The 22,372-nt window shown below is 40.0% G+C and overlaps 1 protein-coding gene across 4 annotated transcripts; it reads left to right on the forward strand.

Annotated features, from left to right (window-relative positions):
* Positions 1-325: 325 nt before the first annotated feature.
* LOC126161411 (clavesin-2-like) lies at positions 326-22,157 on the forward strand. Of its 4 annotated transcripts, none has more exons than XM_049917194.1 (5): positions 326-457; positions 988-1,150; positions 1,345-1,549; positions 13,846-14,182; positions 20,979-22,157. In XM_049917194.1, exons 2-5 carry the CDS (start codon positions 1,006-1,008, stop codon positions 21,177-21,179), a joined length of 888 nt encoding a protein of 295 aa, XP_049773151.1. In that variant the 5' UTR covers positions 326-457; positions 988-1,005; the 3' UTR covers positions 21,180-22,157. The 4 variants fall into 4 exon arrangements, with proteins under 4 accessions (XP_049773151.1, XP_049773154.1, XP_049773153.1 ...); XM_049917197.1 differs by having other exon boundaries at positions 444-468; XM_049917196.1 differs by lacking the exon at positions 326-457 and adding an exon at positions 477-863.
* Positions 22,158-22,372: the final 215 nt, after the last annotated feature.

Genomic DNA, 22,372 nt, shown 5'->3' on the forward strand with positions numbered 1-22,372 from the left:
GAGAGAGGGGACTGGAGGAGGTGATGGACAAACAGGAGGAAATGGGCAAGACAGAGTGAAGAAGCAGAAATGTCCTGTATTGTTTTTCGAGAGCGAGTACCTGTTGAAAGTTCTTCCGTAAATCGAGAAATAGGGGCCAGCAGCAGATACAAACGACAGTCTTGGACTGTATCGAAACCGTCGTGTGAACTCACAGTAACCAGGACATTCTATTTGCATGCACAAACTTTTGCGCAGATAATTCGTTGCATGTGGTTCGTTTAAGTGTAGCGGATACTTCAGATATCTGACACGAATTTGATAAAACATACCTAAAATAAATAATTTTATACAAGTTATTTATATCGTATCTAGTTCGTCCATGCCTAATTTTAGAAATTTGTGGAAATCAAGGTTACGACATCTCTGCTTTGCTCTACAGGTGTTTAAAGCGTGTATCTGTGGTCATTGGTTCCAGGTGTGTGACAAGTAAATATTTTTGTTTCATAGTAGAATTATTGATGTGGGCTCTGTCAGCGTGCTAACTATCGTATTTCGAGACTGACAGTTCACTCATTTATGTAAACTTTGTCGCAATGATGATGTTTTCGGTTACTGATAAACGTGGAGAAGTACTGTCAGTTTCAGTACGTGATGTTCCAAATGAATGGTTTCTCACTGCCATTCTTCCTTTAGGGACGCAATTTACAATACCATCGGAGTTTCCAAGATTACTGCATTTGCAACAGCCTGCGAGTCGAAATAATCTATTAGTAAACTGGACTATTGCGTTAGTTTAAGACAAAATTACTACATGAGCAAGTAAGAAAAGCGAATTACTGGACAAAGGAGGTTACAGCGACATCGCTGCTTTGAATTTCAGTGTTTGTTATATACACTTTTTGTAACGAAATAGACATTGATAACCATAGATCAATGAATTCATTTCAGCATGCCACTATTGACATTCTCATCACCAGGGATTGAAGATTTGAATTTTTTTTGCAGACTTGAAGCGGGAATGAAATGGCCGAATACTCGGAGTATATTTGCAGAACAAATACCTTAAGCAGTCCGGCATACCTTGGTTGTGAGGATAAGTTAAGGCAGCCATGTGGTAAAGGGGCAATAAATGCTGTACGACAATTGATTCTTAAAAGCCCAACCATAGGTTCGTATTCTGAACTAACTGTATTTTGCCATGGTACTGCTTTTTCAGTTGTATGCCCCTCGGAAAAAAAATACATGTCTAATCTTAGCAGAGATATTGCAGAATTATGTTTTGTGCTTGATTTTGATGTGGCTATTTCTGTGTATAAATTGCTGAAAAATGAAAAGACTAAATTCAAGTATTTATTCCTCCAGGTAGTACACGCACTGATGATGAATTTCTTTTACGTTTCCTTCGTGCACGGAAATGTAATGTACCAGATGCCTTTGAGCTTCTGTGCAATTATTGCAGCTATAGACAACAAAACAGCAGCTTATTTGAGAAATTTGGACCTGCAGACACAGCTCTCCAGCAGGCTCTCCGTGATGGGTTTCCTGGAGTATTACCTCAAAGAGACAGGTATGTTGTTTGGTCATGATGAAACCTAGTTAATTGAATCTTAACAAATTTTCTAGTGGATTGCAATCTTCACTTAAATGCTCGGCTAACTTTAAAAATGGGGTATGTCCTACTGTACCATTTTATCCTCAAGATCTCTGTGTGTGCGATACATAGGGGATTGTAGTATATTCATAGAATCAGCATTTAATGCCAGTTCTTGAATCTTTGATAACAGATTTTTTTCAGGGTAGGTTACGTCTACCTTCAAGAGTCTTCCAGTCCAGTTCCTACAGTATCTCTGCGACATCTTCCCACAGATCAAACAAACCTGTTACCATTCATGCTACCCTTCTCTGTATACATTCAGTATCCCCTGTCAGTCCTATTTGGTAAGGATCCCACACACTGGAGTTGTATTCTAGAATTGGTTGCACAAGTGATATGTAAACAATCTCCATTGTAGTCTGATGCATGTCCCCAGTATTTTACCAATAAACCAAAGTCTACCATCTGCTTTACCCTCAACTGGACCTATGTGATTATTCCTTTTCATATCTCTATAAAGAGTGACACTCAGGTATTTGTATGAGTTGGCCAAATCCTACAGCGACTTATTGATATTATAGTCATAGACTTCATTTTTTCATTTTATGAAGTGTGCAATTTTACATTTCTTAACATTTAAAGCTAGTTGTCAATCTTTTCACCATTTTGAAATCTTATCGAGATGTGACTGAGTGTGTATACACCTTCATTTGCTTAGCACTTCATTATAGATAACTGCACCACCTGCAAAAAGTTTGAGGTTACTATTAATATACAACTCTAACAGCAAGGGTCCCAACACACTTCCCTGGGACACACTGACAATGATTCTCCATCCAAGATAACATCCTGCATCCTCCCTACCAATAAGTCTTCAGTACAGTCACATATTTCATTTGATACCTATATATGATAATACTATTGACAAGAAGCATAGGTGTGGTACTGAGTCAAGTGCTTTTAGGGGGTCAACAGAAGCGTCCGATCCCACCCGTCAGCTTTGACCCGTGACGTAAGAGTGTTGTGGTGTGTGACGTCCTGACGGTACGGAGTTTAGTTTGTGAGTGTGGCATGTTTGTAGATGTCATCGTGTTGTGGTTTGTTGTGCCCTCTGGTGGTATGTTTAGGGCTTTCATTTGTGTGGTGTAATGGGCTCAGTTTGGTGTTGCTCATTATACAGAATTGTTCGAGTGTTGGCTTTGTTTGTAGTGGAATTCGTTTCAGTGAGTAAATGATTTAGTGGTTTTGTGTGAAAGTTAGTGTTGTTCACTGCAGGTTATGTGATAATTTGTGTAAATTAATCGGTTGGTGTTTTTGTTCAGGAACGGATATGAAGGATAAAATTAATAGCGTGCATCTGCGTGAAATGATGGGAAATACCGTGCTGGAGCTGATAAAGTTTTTACAGCTGTTTGGGTTACTTGCCGAGATCATGAAGTGCTCCATTTGTGGGCAAGAAATGAAGTTGGCTAAAGTTCTGGCATCTTGGACCAGGGACAATAGAGGGGATGTGGGGGGCTGTTAAGTCAGTTCTTGGGAGGGGGAAGAAGCACTCTTCCAACCTTCAGTCTCATTTAGATGAGTACTGTTGGCAGAAGAGTGTCCCTGAGGGCTATTGTGTTTTTCGGGTTTTTTTAAGGGCTGTTAGTAACATGTATAGTCTGAAAGTGGTTAGTTAGGGTGGTTTGGGTGGGTGGGTGGCTGCGGTTCAGGGTGGGGTGGGTGGTTTATTTCGTGTTAGAATGTTTGTGAGGGGGTGTGTGTTGGTTTCTGTTTTAGTTGTGGAGGATCTATTTTGTTGAGTTGTAGTGTGTGATTGAGGATTTTTTAAGATGCATTTGGTTTTTGTACATGGGTTTTTTATTTTGGGGTGAGGGGGGAGGTTGGCTTGGTTGGGTGGGGGGAGGGGTGATGTGTGGGTGGGTCGGATCTTTCTTTTGGTTGACTATTTTTTCGTTGGTTCGTGTGTGTGTGTGTGTGTGTGTGTGTGTATGTGTGTGTGTGTGTGTGTGTGTGTGTGTGTGTGTGATTGTGGTGGCCAACCTATTTTGTGGCACTGGAACTTTTTTGTGGTTAGTTTTTATTTTTTTGTTTTCAGCGTATGTGTTGTGTGTTGGGGTCGAGGGAAGTTGTGGTTGTGGCTGTTGGTATTGGTAATTGGGAGATGTTTTTGAGCTACATAGATCAAGTAGATCAAGGGAAGTGTTCAATCCTAATTTATGGGAGCGGGAGCTGCTGTTGAGCTATATAGGTCAAGGGAAGTGTCCGATTCCAGATGATAATGTTAAGTGGAATTTGAGGAGTTTTGTGTTGTCAGTTCCCCCCCCCCCCCCCCCCCCCTCCTTGGTTTTGTATGAGACTGGGTGTCTAAATTTGTTTATATTTAGTTTGTCCCCTCCCAACAACCCCCAATTTCCCGCACTTGTCCCGTTAGTGTCATTAGGCTTTTTGTGGAACATGTGTGTGTTTGTTTTTCGATGTATTTTCGTCTTTATAATGTTTACGTAATGACTTTATATGCTCCATATTGGAATCGTGGTTTATGGTCAGTTCCGCCATATTTGTGATGTCATGGGTCGAAGCAGATGGGTGGGATCGGATACTTCCGTATTTCCCGTTTTGGAAATCAAGAAATAATGCATCTACCTAGCTGCCTTGATCCAAAGCTTTAAGTATGTCATGTGAGAAAAGTAGCCTTACTTCAATGTATGCAGTACTGTAAGTGAGCACTGACTGTCATGTAAGCCTATGTGGAAAGACCCCTGACACTACCGAAAGATCTTGGAAATGAAGGAATTTTGTGTGACAAAGTATGCATCGTATTGTATGCGGAGCTCATGTTCTTGGATGCTAAGAGACTGCATTAACTGAACCACACTTACCCAATGTGGCTATGAGACGATGATTCACGGTATTGTTGAATTGGTTGGCCCTCCTTGACATGTGCACTGCTGAGACATATGTATTGTTACAAAAAAAGGATCATCAAGCAGAAGTGTAGATGATAATTTATTTAAGCATAAGGACGTATACCAAATTAAATTAAGCAACAAGTTCAGCACTTCAGGAAATTTGAAATTGTGCAGGGATAAACAAAAGGAGAAATATTTAACAGGAGATTTGAAACGTTCTGATTCCTTTCATCTCCTTTGACACTTAACATCATCAAGATAGTGGACATCTATATTTCAGTCGTATTCAGTGTGCAACCACATGACTCATTATACCCAAGTAAAAACACACAAAATATTTAACTTAAGCAATAAAATGAAACAAACAGGATAGCCACCAGAAATAGAATGTTATGAGCATGGAAAAATGAAATGTATGACAATAAGAATCATGACACCATTCCAAAACAAATATGAACCAAAAAATTTCCACTAGCCTAAAAAACCACATCAGAACATGCACCCTCCACAAACAAGCAGCCATGCGTGTTCCTGCAGGACAATCCCCTCTCCGACTATTAGCTTTCCCAAACTGAAAGTCATCAATTTCCAGAGCTACAGCCCCCCCCCCCCCCCTCCCTCCTGTGCTTAATAAACTCAGTACAAACTTCACAAAAGAAAATACCAGTCCAACACGCACTTCTCACTCACACCAGTCTCATGCACTCAGAACCAAATAAGATTACAGTAACACAAACAGTACGTCAACAACACAAATCTTGCAAGCCAGGCTAGATTGCTCAAACCAGGAACTGCTCCTAATCGATATCCAATCATTAAACCGAAGACATCTCCTCATATACAGATCTCTGGTTTGAGAAAGGAAATGTAGTTAACTTGATAAGCTTCCCACACTGGCAGTACAGAACGCACCCAGGGAACAAAACAACTAACTGTAAAAACTTGATGGCACCAGCCATATCATCCCGCATGCAGCAATTAATGTCTGACTGATAAACTTAAGAGTTAGATCCATACCTAGAAACAAACAACAAATACAAAAAATGAAATTCAACAAATGAACAAATTTCAAATGACAGACTAAGAGCTAAAAATTGAAAACAAATTAGTAGCTAATAATTACCGAAGTTAAAAATAAATGACAGGCCAACAACCACCTCCAAAAACATGATTTACAATACCAGAAAAATCCAGTACTGCTCTACCATTACTCAGAAACAAATTGCAAAAACACACATCCATCATTGGAGTGTGCCACCTCTTACTTTACATGCCCTCTAGAGTTCACAATCTGTTGCAAACATGCTGCATCTCCATAATGTCACACAGCACTGTTACATCATGTGTCAAAGCCAACAACTGGAAACGCAGCAGTTAGTTGAGTTCATTATGCAAATAGCAAAAGATTTTACAGGTGCTAAGAAAGCAAAAGAAATGGAAAATCTCAAAAGGAACAGTGCAGCTACTGAAAAGAAGACTACACTTTGATCTGAATGATGATGGAAATACAGGAGAATACGTTGAATTGAAAACTATTTGGAAATTTCTTCAGGATAGTCTGAGGACCTATTACAAAAAATTGTTACCATAAGATGAAAAAAAAAAAGAAAACTCTATTGAGAAAACAAAACAGAAAATTATACTGAGTTGATATCACACTCTTCTCAGTTAAGACTGCCATGTGGCATTGTATTAAAGAAAAGTGGAAATTGTACAAGCACTTAACCTTGCCCAAAATCTTGCTTTTGTTATGAATGCTATTCATATAAACATAAGATTTCTTTAATTGTTTGAACAGTTGAAAAGTTGGTTCAGAAGTACACAAAACTAGTAAGTACATTCTAGAAGTAATGACAGATGAGATGTAACAGCTTTTTAATGGACCACCAGCCATGAAAACCAAAAGATTGCAGTGGGCTAAACAACTTCAGGAGTGGACAAGAGAGGACTGGGCTAAGGTATGTGCAATGATATGGTAAATTAAGTGGGTGTGATCTCTAAAATTTGGAGTTTTGTCTTCAAATTGTGATGTTTTATTGATACTGAAGACATGTACATTTGAGTTTTGGGACTGTTGAGGTCTCCTATGCTGTTATTTCCAACTTTCCTAACTTGCAATTTTGTACACATGCTTTAGTTATGCTTCAGTGATGAATCTGTATTCACTGTGATGGGAGAAAGCAGCCAGTATGTTCCTTGCAGATCTGGAGAACAGTTCAAAGCTGAGTGTGTGCAGCATCCAACTTCTGTTATGGTTTGGAGTGTGATGTCCATGAAAAGTCCTTGCAGATTAGACAATGAAGCAAGAATAATATAAAGAAATCCTTGAAAAAGAACTTTTCCCCAAATAAATGAGTGGTTTCCTAATAAAGATGCCATTTTTATGCATGGTGGGGCACCTTGCCACAAAGCCAACAGTGTTTCCAAGTACTTGGAAGAACATCAACTGAAAGTGTTGCCCTGGCCAGGGAATAGCCCTAATATAAACCCAATTGAAAATTTATGGGCTATTGTGAAAGAGAGAATAAGGAAATTTACAATAACCACCAAAAAAGATCTCATTGAGAAACTAGAGGAACTCTGGTACCATGACAATGATATTGAAATGTCATGTGAAAAGTTAATAAAACTATGCCAAACAGGATAAAAATGTTGATTAAGAACAAAGGCATGCATACAAACTATTGAATGTACAAATATAATCTGTATGTGGATGTAAATGTATAATAAATGTAAAGTTTTGGAAAAAATGTCTTTAGTAATTTGAACACATTTGTAAATATATAATTAACACATAAAAAGTGCAAATTAGTATTAAGATCGTAAAATCATTTAAACACAGTGACTGAATTGGCGAATCGAATGAACAGAAGAACAAAAATCGAATAAAAAGTTCTTGGTTTTCTTGCCGTGTCAAATTTGGAAAAAATCCCAAGCTTTCAATGATTGTATCCATCGTCATTATCAGAGACTTACTCTTACTTTCGTGACACTGGCAAGGCTCCCACTTTTATGCCCAGAGGAGCATGTGATCACTTGGGTTATGTCATGGTGACATAAGGGATGCTGTGCATACAGAGGTAGCGCCTGCTGCATCCATAGATTATGTTTGAGCATTCTAGCCAGCATTGCCGTCACTTGCATCGGGCAGCAAACTAAAAGATGTCTTCTTCTGTGCTCTTTCTTTATCAAGTGCATGCTTCCATGCATTGCAAAGTGCACATCCAGTCTCTCCCTCTCCCTCTGTCGTCGTAACCTGATGTGGGTCACAATGTAGTTAATTTGAATCTCACAGTCAGATTGAAGATGGTGTGAGATTTGTGATCAAACGTTTCAGGCACATGAGTGATTATGTGTATAAGTCAGATGGCAACAAGGGTCAAGCTGAGATTTTTCGGGTTTCTGTGGTTGGAGACTGTACAAAATGACTGATGTCAGGGTAAGAGGTAGATACGCTGTCAACCCGAAAATGAGATTCTGGATTGGCTTGCTTTGCACCTAACTAACCAACCAACCAGCTAACTAACTTTTAATGCTTCTTTGTGTGTTTACTTGAATATGCCAAAGAACGCAGACACTGGTTTATCACTTGAGTCCTAAGACCCAGTTAACATACATATAAAAAAACAGATGAGACTTGTACTTTAATACTACTACGAGATGCTGTAACCAACTGCTGGAATAAATGGCTACATCAGCCTAACACACTATCAGGGGTAGGCTACGCTAAGTCTAATGGTGGGTTAACAGTGGTATTCCAAACCATGAATCATGGGACGAACCATTTTCTATTGCTCTGATTGAACCCTGTGATTCAGTTATACATTACACCGGAAATGACAACCAACTATATGCACATATGGGCGAGTGTAAAAATTAATCCACCAACCTTAGTCCAGAAGTATGCATACGCAAGTTTTATAAGCTTAATTGATTGTAATTCTCACTTACATATTACCTGCTGTTGGCTGGTGATCGTCCAAGGTGGTGGTCAATGGCCATCGGTTCGAACTTTGCTGCAGGCTGGAACCCTGTCTTTCTAGTTGATGGGTGGCCTCTGTATGCTACATTTGGGCATGTTTGCTTGCAGATGGTGTGTGTGTGTGTGCATAACTTTTTTGCATCCAATTTGCAGTCAGCTAGATGGAATCAGCAATGTCACACCAAACTGGCAAAAGTGACTGGCACTACCAGTCTCAATCTAAGTTATCAGGTTTACTGCTAATATTCATGTGTTGATGTTATTTCTCTGGCTACTGTTCATTATCCAGTCAATACACTATTAAAGTTGTTTTCACACAGTCTAATTGCAACTGCTTCAACTGCTTCTCTGATCACAGAGCCCCATTTATTCACCAGTTTCAAGACAGGCACACTAAGCCCCTGATTATGATGACAGGAGCAATCATCAAAAGCTAAGTGAATTTCTTTTTGATATGATGTGGGCAAGTAAACCAAGAGCTTTTTATTCAAGGGTTCCATTCTGACAGACATCGTAGTCACAAAGGAATAAAAATTGTTTACAGTGTGATCACAAATTCTAACTTACAACAGCAAAAAGTATTAAAAAACTAACAGTTACTCACTAAGCACTGTATATATATATATATATCTAAAAAGAAAGATGATGAGACTTACCAAACAAAAGCGCTGGCAGGTCGATAGACACACAAACAAACACAAACATACACACAAAATTCAAGCTTTCGCGACCAACAGTTGCCTCATCAGGAAAGAGGGAAGGAGAGGGAAAGACGAAAGGATTTGGGTTTTAAGGGAGAGGACTGGAGCAGATTCGTTTGCCACGAAGACCTAGGCTGTAGGCTGCTCCAGTCCAGAATCCTTGAACCGTTACACCAACAACCTGAAAACAGCTTTTGCATCCTGTAACTACCCTCCCGACCTGGTACAGAAGCAAATAACCAGAGCCACTTCCTCATCTCCTCAAACCCGGAACCTTCCACAGAAGAACCCCAAAAGTGCCCCACTTGTGACAGGATACTTTCCGGGACTGGATCAGATTCTGAATGTGGCTCTCCAGCAGGGATACGACTTCCTCAAATCCTGCCCTGAAATGAGATCCATCCTTCATGAAATCCTCCCCACTCCACCTAGAGTGTCTTTCCGCCATCCACCTAACCTTCGTAACCTCTTAGTTCATCCCTATGAAATCCCCAAACCACCTTCCCTACCCTCTGGCTCCTACCCTTATAACCGCACCCGGTGTAAAACCTGTCCCATGCACCCTTCCACCACCACCTACTCCAGTCCTGTAACCCGGAAGGTGTACACGATCAAAGGCAGAGCCACGTGTGAAAGCACCCACGTGATTTACCAACTGACCTGCCTACACTGTGAAGCGTTCTATGTGGGAATGACCAGTAACAAACTGTCCATTCGCATGAATGGACACAGGCAGACAGTGTTTGTTGGTAATGAGGATCACCCTGTGGGTAAACATGCCTTGGTGCACGGCCAGCACATCTTGGCACAGTGTTACACCGTCCGGGTTATCTGGATACTTCCCACTAACACCAACCTGTCAGAACTCCGGAGATGGGAACTTGCCCTTCAGCATATCCTCTCTTCTCGCTATCCGCCAGGCCTCAATCTCCGCTAATTTCTAATTTCAATTTGCCGCCGCTCATACCTCACCTGTCTTTCAACAACATCCTTGCCTCTGTACTTCCACCTCGACTGACATCTCTGCCCAAACTCTTTGCCTTTACAAATGTCTGCTTGTGTCTGTGTATATGCGGATGGATATGTGTGAGTGTGCGCGAGTGTATACCTGTCCTTTTTTCCCCCTAAGGTAAGTCTTTCCGCTCCCGGGATTGGAATGACTCCTTACCCTCTCCCTTAAAACCCAAATCCTTTCGTCATTCCCTCTCCTTCCCTCTTTCCTGATGAGGCAACCGTTCTCTTTTTCCTGAATTAATTTAGTCATAAGTCAAGAAATACATGTGCATTGGATGTATAGTTTCACTCTGCCACTGTTTGGCAGGGAGTAATAGCTGGTTAAGTACAGTATGTTCCTCAAAGCACTGACCTTAATTTCAAACTTAGTGGATGTAAGATATTACTGTCATAGGGGAAGTAACAGATATAAGATACTGCGAAATTTGTTACAGTGCAATCTCTCGTAAACATTGCCATCACAATAATTTAATTTCATACCCTTTTTAACTTTTGTGATAACAATGTACTATCCATGTTTATTTCGTGTATTGAATTGTGTTCACATCTACATCAATATTCCTCAAGTAATCGTACAGTGTGTGGCAAGAGTTAATGTGGGTACTTCTATCATTTCTCACTTTTTCTGTTCCATGCACAAGTGGTTCGTGGAGGCATGGCTTTTGCTGTGCTTCCATATGAGCTTCAAATTGTCTAATATTACTGCTGTAGAAGTAATATGTTGTAGTACTCTTTATGAATTTGGGCTCTCTGAATGTTAACAATAGTCATCCCATTGATGCTATGCCCCCCTTGTAGCATCTGCCACCAGAGTTAGCTGTGGATCTCTGTGACATTTTCACACGTACTAACCGGACCTCTAATGAAACATGCTGCTCTTGTTTTGATCTTCTGCTGTGTTAATCATTTTCTCATAATGGCCCATACAAACAAAGAATACTCAAGAATCATTTGAATGAGGGTTTTGTAAGCTCATTACTGTAGGATTCCTCCAATGAATCTCGGTCAGGATTTTACTTTTTGTGCAACTACTTTCATGCAGTTGACTACATTAGGTTCCCCAGGAAACACCCCTAGATATTTTATTACTATTACTGTTTCTGGTAATAGATCACCAGTTGTGTTATTGAACAATAATGGATCTCTCTGCCTTCTTATAACAACACATTATATTTTTTAATTTTGTGGATTATCTTCCTATCATGACACAGTGTAGATCCTCTGCAGGTCAGTGTACATTTGTTATACTTTTCTTGATTATGCGACTTTCCCATATGGCACAGCATTATTTGTGAACAGCTTCATAGAACGCCTGAAATTGCCCACCAGGCAATATCATGAAGAGTAATAACCCTACAACACTCATTTGCAGTATGTCTGAAGCTGCTTTGAAACCTGAAAATGTCTCCTCATTAAGAACAGCATGCTGAGTTCTATATGATAAAAAGTCCTCAGTGTAATTAAAGAGGAGGCCATTATTCTGTAAGCTCCTAATTTTTTCAGCTGGCTTCTGGAAGTCAGGAAGCATGATAAGAATTTGATCGCCACTGGTAAATGCCTTTTGAATGTCATGATGAGAGTGACCTGTGTTTCAGAGAATCATTGTGTGCATTAACACATGCCAATTCCTTCAAAGGTGCATAAAACTTATTTCATGTTTTCTGCAGCAGATTTACTTCAGTGGTGTAGGCCTACAGTTATACACATCCATCTGATGACCCTTCTTAAAAACAGGAATGGCCTGCATTGTTTTCAACCACTTGGAATACTTCATCACTCCTGCACCCTATGATAATCAGCTTCTTCAAGCTGAGCAAGTTCTCTCATTTAATCGGTGTTAAGTCATAAAGGTACCTCATAAGGTCCACTCACCTTCCTTGTGTTGAATGATTTTAGTATAAAATACCATGCTCAAGTGTTACACTTTTGTTCTACTTATTTCCAGGAAGAAAATAATTCAGAAGTTTAAAGCTCCAACAACTCTATAATTATGTGGAACACATTACCAGCGGAATCATGTAAACACAATGAGATAGAACAGCAGTCATCATTAAATGGCTGCATAATTATTTGCACATTAAGCTCTAAATTTAGCAGCTGCTGTGCAATTTTTCTAATCTTACTCCATTTCTTTGTAGTTGACACAACAGATAGTGCAGCATTTGAAGCAAATTTATCAGCATAAATGACACAGCATATAATATGCACGTTACAATGCATTAATCTAAACACACACACACACACACACACACACACACACACACACACACACACACACAATTATATTTACATATTTCATCCTTATTTTTCCTTTTGGATAATTGGACATTATTTTTAGAAATAGTTCAGATGGTCTCGTTAACTTGCTGATACATGTCCGCATCATGTATTTACACTCATGACATTGGTGTACAGGGATTACCTACAACACAGACATAACAGTATAGCTGTTCCATTGTATTTCTTAGTTTCTACTAATTTATTTTAAATTATAATGTAAAACATATAATTCAAAGAAGAGTTTTAAGTATTTGTTATGTAAAAGAATATTGCGTTGTCAAAAAATGGAAAATCCAGGATGGAATAACAACAATATTATGAAAAGGGTAGATTGCTACTAACCATATCGCGGAGATGTTAGTCGCAGATAGGCACAATGAAAAGACTATTAAACACATAAGCTTTCAGTCAGAAGACCTTCTTAAACAGGAAAAAAAAAACACACACACGACTACTGTCTCTGGCTGCCAGGGCCAATTGTGCATGATGGGAGAAGGATTGTGGGTGATAGGGGTAAGGAGAAGGCTGAGATGGGGAGGAGAGAGAGAGTAGGATATGGGTGGGTGGGGGCGGTAAAGTACTGTTTGTGGGAGCATACAGGGGCGAGGTGGAAAGAGTGTAGGGAAGCTAGGTGCAGTCGGGAGGTTAGACAGAGGGGGGGGGGGGGGGGGCCGAAAAGGAGAGAAGTAAAAATACTGCGGGTGCACTTGTGGAATACAAGTCTGCTGTGTAAGAACAAGGAAGGGGATGGTGTGTGAAGGACAATGACTAACAAATATGTAGTTGGTGTCTGTTCTTTCAGACATGTCCAAAAGAACAGATACCATTGATGATCTTGCAGCTCTCAAAGAATGAAATTACAATGAAATCCAGACCATTAGGTGCTCACAGGTGTTAATAAATATCAATGGGGACAGTTGAAAATGTGTGCCCTGACCGGGATTCGAAACTGAGGATCTCCTGCTTACATGGCAGACGGTCTATCCAACTGAGCCACCAAGGACACAGAGGACAGTGCGACTGCAGGGACTTATCTCTGGCACACTCCCCGTGAGACCCACAGTTCCAACTTACTGACCACACACTACATTTGCAGTGCCCCTGCTCACTATACTCATTACTCGCAGCAGTCAATCTACCGATTTCCACAAGAGTTTGAGCACTGTGAGTGTGTGTGTGTTGGTTGTGTATTTCAGAAGATCTGACCAAAAGCTTACAAGTTTAACAGTCTTTTTGTTGTGCCTATCTGCAATTCAACATCTCCACTATATGGTAAGTTGTAGTATATCCTTTACATAATATTACGTTGCCAGACAGATAACAGTCCTTATTACACAAAATTAACAGTTATTAATGGTTTGAACTTTTTGTGTTTTATAGGAGAGGAAGAAGAGTTCTTGTGATTTTTGCTGCTAATTGGGATCCCTCGTCATATGATTTGCTTACAATATATAAAGCCATTCTTTACTCTCTCGAAAAACTTATTGAATTGCCACGAAATCAAGTAAGTGGCTTTATCTTCATTGTCGACTGGAGTGGATTTTCATTCAGTCAGTCATCCAAGCTGAATCCCCGTGTTTTAAAGCTAATGATAAATGGCTTACAAGACTGCTTCCCAGCAAGATTCAAAGGGGTTCATTTTATAAACCAGCCTTGGTATGTCGAAGCCGCACTGACAGTTATCCGTCCATTTCTGAAAGAAAAGACAAGAGAAAAAGTAAGTATGCAACATATCTATTTAATCTGATTTCACACATGTTTTATGCTTCCTATAAAATCTAGATTGGTTGGCATAATTGCTGTGACTTGTTATTTGCTCTGAATTTTTATAATTTGTAATATAAATAAGCTGTAAACAAGGATGCATACCCACAAGTGTTGTTGCTAGATGTGAGACAGAAAAAAATTACTGTTCTGTTTTGACTTTGTCTTAAGCCATGTTTACCAGTTAGTTTTATTTTAATTGTATCCAGACCAAACATACTTATCCAAGTGGTCAGTAGATAACCATAAATGTAGTACTGTATATCACTTACAAACTTTACTGCCATGACATTGAGCAGCAAGTATGATTAGATTTACTTGAACTATTGAGAAGAATGGGAAAGATATCCAAAGAAGAATTTTGGTCCAGAGCATTATTCTACCCTTAAATGATTGGTGTATCTGCTTATCAGCTAAATAAATGATGATGTATTTCAGATAGTACACAGGAATTCTAGAGGCTCTCCTACATACATTCTCAGATTAAAACTGAACCCAGGCGTGCTTCAATGAAGTTTGGTACCAAGCAAAAATCAGCATATATTGTACTCTCACTATAAGAGGACACAGAGCTGCTTTAATGTGATATCACTGGTGAACCTATTTTGAAACACACTGAAGCTGAAATTTTTAGAGATATTAGCACAGTCAACAGGAAGGCCTAATTGTGACAAGGTGGAATCATTTCAGTGAAGCCTTCACCAGAACTAGATTTTCTACCAAATGTTGATCAACAAGCTTATCAGTGTGTCCAGGTAAGGTACGCAAAATGAACTAATGAAAGAACACAACATTTTATGTCGTCAGGTAAATACACAATCAATAGACACTGTTCCACAATGTGATCCTCACCATTTCCTGAACAGCTGTGAGTTGTGTATACTGTGCAGCAGGCAGATGTTCTCCTCATAGTCAAAGTGTGGACACCAAAGTGAAAGGTGCAGTGTATGCTAAGGTTGGAAGAGTTAAAATCTGTAACACATTTTCAGTAGCATGCAAGAAGAGAGTGGAGTGTGGGTCCTCCCACTCACAAATTCATTTATCAGTGGGACAGAACCCTTCAAGGAACAAGAAATTTGATCTGCAATGCTGGAAAACGTGTTTCTACACATGTGAATAAAGAATCTGTGGAACATGTGTTCAAAGCATTTGCTAGGAGCTCAAGGAAAACCATTAGAAAAAATAATAGGGAACTAGCCATCCCCCATTTGACAGTGCATGACATTGTGCACAAACATCTCTAGGTGCGTGCTTACAAACTCCAACTTTTGCATCACCTTAAGTGTGAGGATCACCACAGATGGTGTGATTTTGCTGTTGAAATGTTGCATCGTACGGCAAAAGCAAGTACTACTTCAGTGCAGTGTTGTTCAGCAATGAACCTAACTTCCACATCTGCAGAAAAGTTAACTGACATAACTGTTGAATACAGGGAAGTGAGACTTCTGGTGAAGTGACTGAGAATGAAAGTGACACACCCATTATCATGAGGATACTACCACACCTACGCTTATTGACAAAAGTATGATCGTATGGGGTATCAATTTGTGATTGGATTGAACAATTTTTGGTAGGGAGGACACAGTGTGTTATCTTGGATGAAGGTCATCATCACTTCGGGTGTGCCCCAGGGAAGTGTGTTGGGACCCTTGCTGTTCATATCGTATATTAATGACCTTGCAGACAATATTAATAGTATAACCAAGCTTTTCACATATGATGTTATTATCTATAATGAAGTAGTATCTGAAAGAAGCTGCATAAATATTCGGTCAGATCTTGATAAGATTTCGATGTGGTGCAGAGATTGGCAACTTGCTTTAAATATTCAAAAATGTAAAATTGTGCACATCAAAAAACAAAACAAAAAAGTAGTATCCTATGACTGTAATTGATACAAATACCTGAGTGTAACACTTTGTAGGGATATGAAATGGAATGATCACGTTGGTAGAATACCAGGGAAGTGCAATCAGTCTACAATGGACATTGTTTACATATCACCCATGTGACCTGCTCTAGAATACTGCTCAGGTGTGTGGGACCTGTACTAAATAGGACTAATGCAAGATATTGAATGTATACAGACAAGGCCAGCATGAGTGGTCACAAGGATTGTTTAATCTGTGGGAGAGTGTCACAGAGATACTGAAGGACCTGAACTGGAAGACTCTTGAAAATAGTCAACTATTCCGAGAAAGTCTATTAACTAAGTTCCAAGAACCAACTTTAAATGGTTACTGTACAAATCCCTACTCACATAGGGATCGTGAGCATAAGATTGGAATAATTAATGCATGCACAGAGGCATTCAGACAATAGATATAGGTATCTCTATGAGACTTTTCCTGAGCATTGGATCAGGAGAAGGATCCGATTGTGTGGTCCCTTCAGTCTCCCAATCTGACTACTCTGAATTTCTATACATGGGAGTTAATCAAGGACATTGTTTACAGCAAAATTCGAGATGCAGTAGATTTGGGGTAACAGACATATGGTGCAGCAGAAGCGATAACACCTGTCATGCTTACGAACTTGTGGTGGGAAGTGGAGTAGTTTCGATATCTGTCGAGCTACAAACGGTGTTCACATTGAACTGTACCAACATGCATAAAAATGTATGTGCTCCTGTGCACAATGTTTGACAAATAAAGTTATAAACCATAATAAGTACTGAAATATAATCCTCTAGCTCGGATCACCTGCGTTTCCTGACACTGTTTCGAGATCACAATAAAATGCTTAATGCTGAATAAAATACTGACCTTTTTCAACAAACAAATCCCTATACGTTGACCAGAATATGTTTAATTTAATAGAATGAAATGCTGCAGTGTATGTAGTAATAACAAAAACTGAATGGGCAAAACTATACAATAATACAAGCAAATCCATTCCAGTAAACATGGGTCTGCAAGCAAGTAGTTGGTGAAATAATTGTGAATGTGTTAGTTACAAGCCACCATTGACTTCAGTTTGAAATCTCCATCTAGTTGAGCTGAAATTTCAGTCATTGCCTACGTTATCAACATGTTACTATTTTCTGTTAAAGGAAGTGTTCTGATTGTTGTCCTCACATTTGAATACAATACTGCTGTCTCTGCCACGAGCTAAGAATTATTTTAAACACATTCAAATCATCATATAAATCTTAATAAAATTGTACAATCTGCTGCTCCAGTTCTCCAGGCAAATCAATATGAGAGCTCTATACTTCACTTTTGAGATGGCTTCGACATAAAATGAAGTGGATTGAGGTCAGGTTATTTTGAAGGTGAAGGTACAGGCCGTGCTCAAAGTATCCATGTTGGACTGTGTTGGTATATTAGGTGTCATCTTACAGCAGCAGTAAAATATGCCTGTGCACCATTATGCATATCCCGCATTCCCCAATCTTGGCCTGTGGTGAGATTTGACCCCAATTAAAGTGGTGGCATCTCATAAACACTTACAATTACTTCGCAAAAGGCTTATTTGCAGACCCATCTTTACTGCATCATTTTGGCTTATATTATCATGTAATTTCAGTTCAGTCAGTTGTCACCATTACTTATAGGGTGGCACAAAAAAATTTTGCCCGTTCATTTTTAAATAAACATGTTACTGTTAGACAATTTCAATGGAATATACACTCCTGGAAATGGAAAAAAGAACACATTGACACCGGTGTGTCAGACCCACCATACTTGCTCCGGACACTGCGAGAGGGCTGCACAAGCAATGATCACACGCACGGCACAGCGGACACACCAGGAACCGCGGTGTTGGCCGTCGAATGGCGCTAGCTGCGCAGCATTTGTGCAACGCCGCCGTCAGTGTCAACCAGTTTGCCGTGGCATACGGAGCTCCATCGCAGTCTTTAACACTGGTAGCATGCCGCGACAGCGTGGACGTGAACCGTATGTGCAGTTGACGGACTTTGAGCGAGGGCGTATAGTGGGCATGCGGGAGGCCGGGTGGACGTACCGCCGAATTGCTCAACACGTGGGGCGTGAGGTCTCCACAGTACATCGATGTTGTCGCCAGTGGTCGGCGGAAGGTGCACGTGCCCGTCGACCTGGGACCGGACCGCAGCGACGCACGGATGCACGCCAAGACCGTAGGATCCTACGCAGTGCCGTAGGGGACCGCACCGCCACTTCCCAGCAAATTAGGGACACTGTTGCTCCTGGGGTATCGGCGAGGACCATTCGCAACCGTCTCCATGAAGCTGGGCTACGGTCCCGCACACCGTTAGGCCGTCTTCCGCTCACGCCCCAACATCGTGCAGCCCGCCTCCAGTGGTGTCGCAACAGGCGTGAATGGAGGGACGAATGGAGACGTGTCGTCTTGAGCGATGAGAGTCGCTTCTGCCTTGGTGCCAATGATGGTCGTATGCGTGTTTGGCGCTGTGCAGGTGAGCGCCACAATCAGGACTGCATACGACCGAGGCACACAGGGCCAACACCCGGCATCATGGTGTGGGGAGCGATCTCCTACACTGGCCGTACACCACTGGTGATCGTCGAGGGGACACTGAATAGTGCACGGTACATCCAAACCGTCATCGAACCCATCGTTCTACCATTCCTAGACCGGCAAGGGAACTTGCTGTTCCAACAGGACAATGCACGTCCGCATGTATCCCGTGCCACCCAACGTGCTCTAGAAGGTGTAAGTCAACTACCCTGGCCAGCAAGATCTCCGGATCTGTCCCCCATTGAGCATGTTTGGGACTGGATGAAGCGTCGTCTCACGCGGTCTGCACGTCCAGCACGAACGCTGGTCCAACTGAGGCGCCAGGTGGAAATGGCATGGCAAGCCGTTCGACAGGACTACATCCAGCATCTCTACGTTCGTCTCCAGGGGAGAATAGCAGCCTGCATTGCTGCAAAAGGTGGATATACACTGTACTAGTGCCGACATTGTGCATGCTCTGTTGCCTGTGTCTATGTGCCTGTGGTTCTGTCAGTGTGATCATGTGATGTATCTGACCCCAGGAATGTGTCAATAAAGTTTCCCCTTCCTGGGACAATGAATTCACGGTGTTCTTATTTCAATTTCCAGGAGTGTATACTACCATGGAAAATACTCTACAGAGATTTGTTCTAACTCAGCTCATGTCTTCTATGATTTCACTACAAGCTTGAAGAATAAGGCATATGAGCTGCGTTAAATCATATGGACACTATAGGAAAATTATTTCCTTTAGGTACCCGCAAAGGAAGAAGTCACATGGGTTGAGGTCTGGACTATTGGGGGGCCAAAATTGTCTGTCATTATAATCTGAGTGAAATGATGTGCATCTCGAAATGCTTGTGTAAGAATTCCAACACAGTGTTTGCAGTATGTGGCCTTACTCCATCTTGCATGAGCCACTGCATGTTGAAGGGCAACACAGTAGCAAGAAGCTGTGGAACAAAGGTATTATCGAGCCTGCTCAAACAACATGCACTATTCACAGCTTCTTCAAAGAAAAAAGGTCCAATAAGTCCGTGCCTGGAAATTACGACCCACACTGTAATCCTCGGAGCATGAAGATGTTGTTCATGAAGCAATTGCAGATTATCAGTAGCTTCATGCAAGATGGAGAAAGGCCACATACTGCAAACACTGTGGTTGTTTGTTAACCACACTGTCCACATGAAAATGTGCCTTGTCTGAAAACCAAATATTGTTGAGAGTTTGTTCTCCATCTTCCGCCCAGCAGGCAAACAGTAGTCTCTGCTGCTTGTGTTCTGCAGTAAACTTCTGTGCAGAGGTAGTCTTGTACAAGTACAAGGTCAGTTTCAAAAATCCATTGTACAGATTGTCTGGATATGGCCAGTTGCACTGCTGCTTTTCTGCATGATGTGCCAGGGCTTCTCTGGAGAACAACTAGTACTACTTCAATATTCTCCAACAAACAAACAGGCTTCAGCTGAAGTTGATTTGCTTCCAATATTTATCCTTCTCCTACAAATTGATCATACAGCCTATGAATAGTTCTCTTGCAAGGAGTCTACTGTGTATTAAACTGTTGTCAAAACCATCTCTGAGTTGCAATAGGACTTTTCATTTAATAAAAAACTAACAGAACTGTCGATTGCTGCTGCGTTGTTAGTTGCCCATTGTCAGCCATGTTGTAAACACTAGTCTCTTAGCGATGGTACCGTGGATTATGCATCATTTCATAACTCATTTGTTTCTCCAAGCTATATTGCTACTGCTGGTGAGACGGTCAATGGGATATCTAATGTGTGTTATAAACTATGAATGAAACAAATGGTGACACATTTCGTGAACCACCCTGTGTGATGTAACCTGTGTATCACTTTGTAACTCAGTAGGATTTACACAGAAAGATAGATTTAGAGAAGTTAAAAATGAAATATAATTACTTTGATGTACAAAATTATGTCATGTTATAAACTATTAAATGGTGTGCTAATGTACTAATAAAAAAATATAAGTTGGCAACTATTTGTCGTATCTGTTGGGTGACAAATGTTTTCTGATCATGAAAGGCAGTACTAGTCACAAGACAAACTAAATTATTTTGGAAACGAGTTAGCATACAAAATCACCTGTAAAGTATCCTTCTACAGCTATGCTATTGTTTTGAAATGGAGAGCTTTGACAGTGTACTGTCATTACGTTTAACTTTTCACATGATAATATATTACAATTTAGGAAGGATTTGGATGAATATATCTGACAGATACATGAATAAAAGTGACAAAGTTCTTTAATTATAATGTATATTTCATAAGTGTCTTCATTCTCAATAGATATATCTACACGGCAACAATATGAGTACACTACATGAGTGTATAGCACGAGATGTACTGCCAGCTGAGCTTGGAGGAGAAGGACCCTCGTACAATCAGCTCTCATGGGCAGACAAAGTTTTGGAGGCTGAGGACAGCAGGACAGACAATAATACGGTTCAGCTGACTCCTCCCTTCAAAAGGAAGGAGAATTCTCGGTAGTTGATGCCAGAGGATTTGTCAGTAAAGCTTGCCAACATTCCACAAGTGTGTGTGATTTTTATTAGTTGGTGGAGATGACAATTTTGGCTTGTATTATGATGTTATGGAATGATCTCACTTTATTAAAAATGTTGGTATTTCAGTATTACAACTAGTCTTAATAAGTGTGTATGTGGATTTGTGATACTGTTCGCACAAATGAGCAACTTGTACAAATTGTATTTTTTTTTTAAAATATTTATAAGAAAACATATTTTTCATAAAAGCATACTGTTCTTAAAAATGTGTTTTGGAAAAATTATATGGTAAATATGTGAGTTTGTTTTGGCATAAAATGTTAAGGCAAGGACAGTTTCAGTATTCAATACACTAAAGAGCAGCTATCATATATTTTAAATTAGTGTTTCCTCAGTTGTGTGTCTAGTTGATCAGATGTATTTTGTGAATAAATTTTAACTATTTAAAAGGTTGTTGACAGTGAGTTTCATACTTTGACAAAAAAATGTGCTAGACTTCACGGATTGCAATATTTTAGATATGATTTAGGGTTTCTAGAGTTGTGTGATTTAAATTATGGTATTAATGAAAAATATTATAAAGACTTGAAAAATCCATGACTAAAGATGGGGTTGTGGGACAAATGTGGGATTATCTCTTGTTACCACTTTTCATTGGGAGGCTGAGGTCAAGGACCAGACAGTAGTAGTTGATCTTAACGGTATCAGAGGGGATTAAGATGTTAGAGATATGACAGAGAAGAAAAAAAAAACTAAATCTTTTATGTATGAAAATACAGAAAACAAACAGCCTGTTGGTGCTAATCAACAAAAAAATGGTTATGTGACAGTCCATTGTCTGCCAGCCCAACAAGGTTGTATACAATTTCTGTAAATTGTATATGAATTCCATCGAATTTATATGATTGTCACCAATATTCATGTTTCTACACAGAACTTAGTAAGGTATTTGTAAAATCCTTTGATGTTGTATCTTTGTATAGAGATTCTCTGAAGCCTGATCTTTGTATACAGACACTTTTGCTATTGTAGATAGGTTTCTTTTAGTGTTTTATGTCAAGTTGTGTGCTCCAAATTTTTTTATTATTAATAAGAGTGATGCTTTAATTACATTGTTGTTTGTATCTCTTACACCTATTAAATGACAAAGTAACCTAAATAATCTTGCCTGGTTCG

Source organism: Schistocerca cancellata, chromosome 2 (assembly GCF_023864275.1).
Source record: "Schistocerca cancellata isolate TAMUIC-IGC-003103 chromosome 2, iqSchCanc2.1, whole genome shotgun sequence".
NCBI lineage: Eukaryota > Metazoa > Arthropoda > Insecta > Orthoptera > Acrididae > Schistocerca > Schistocerca cancellata.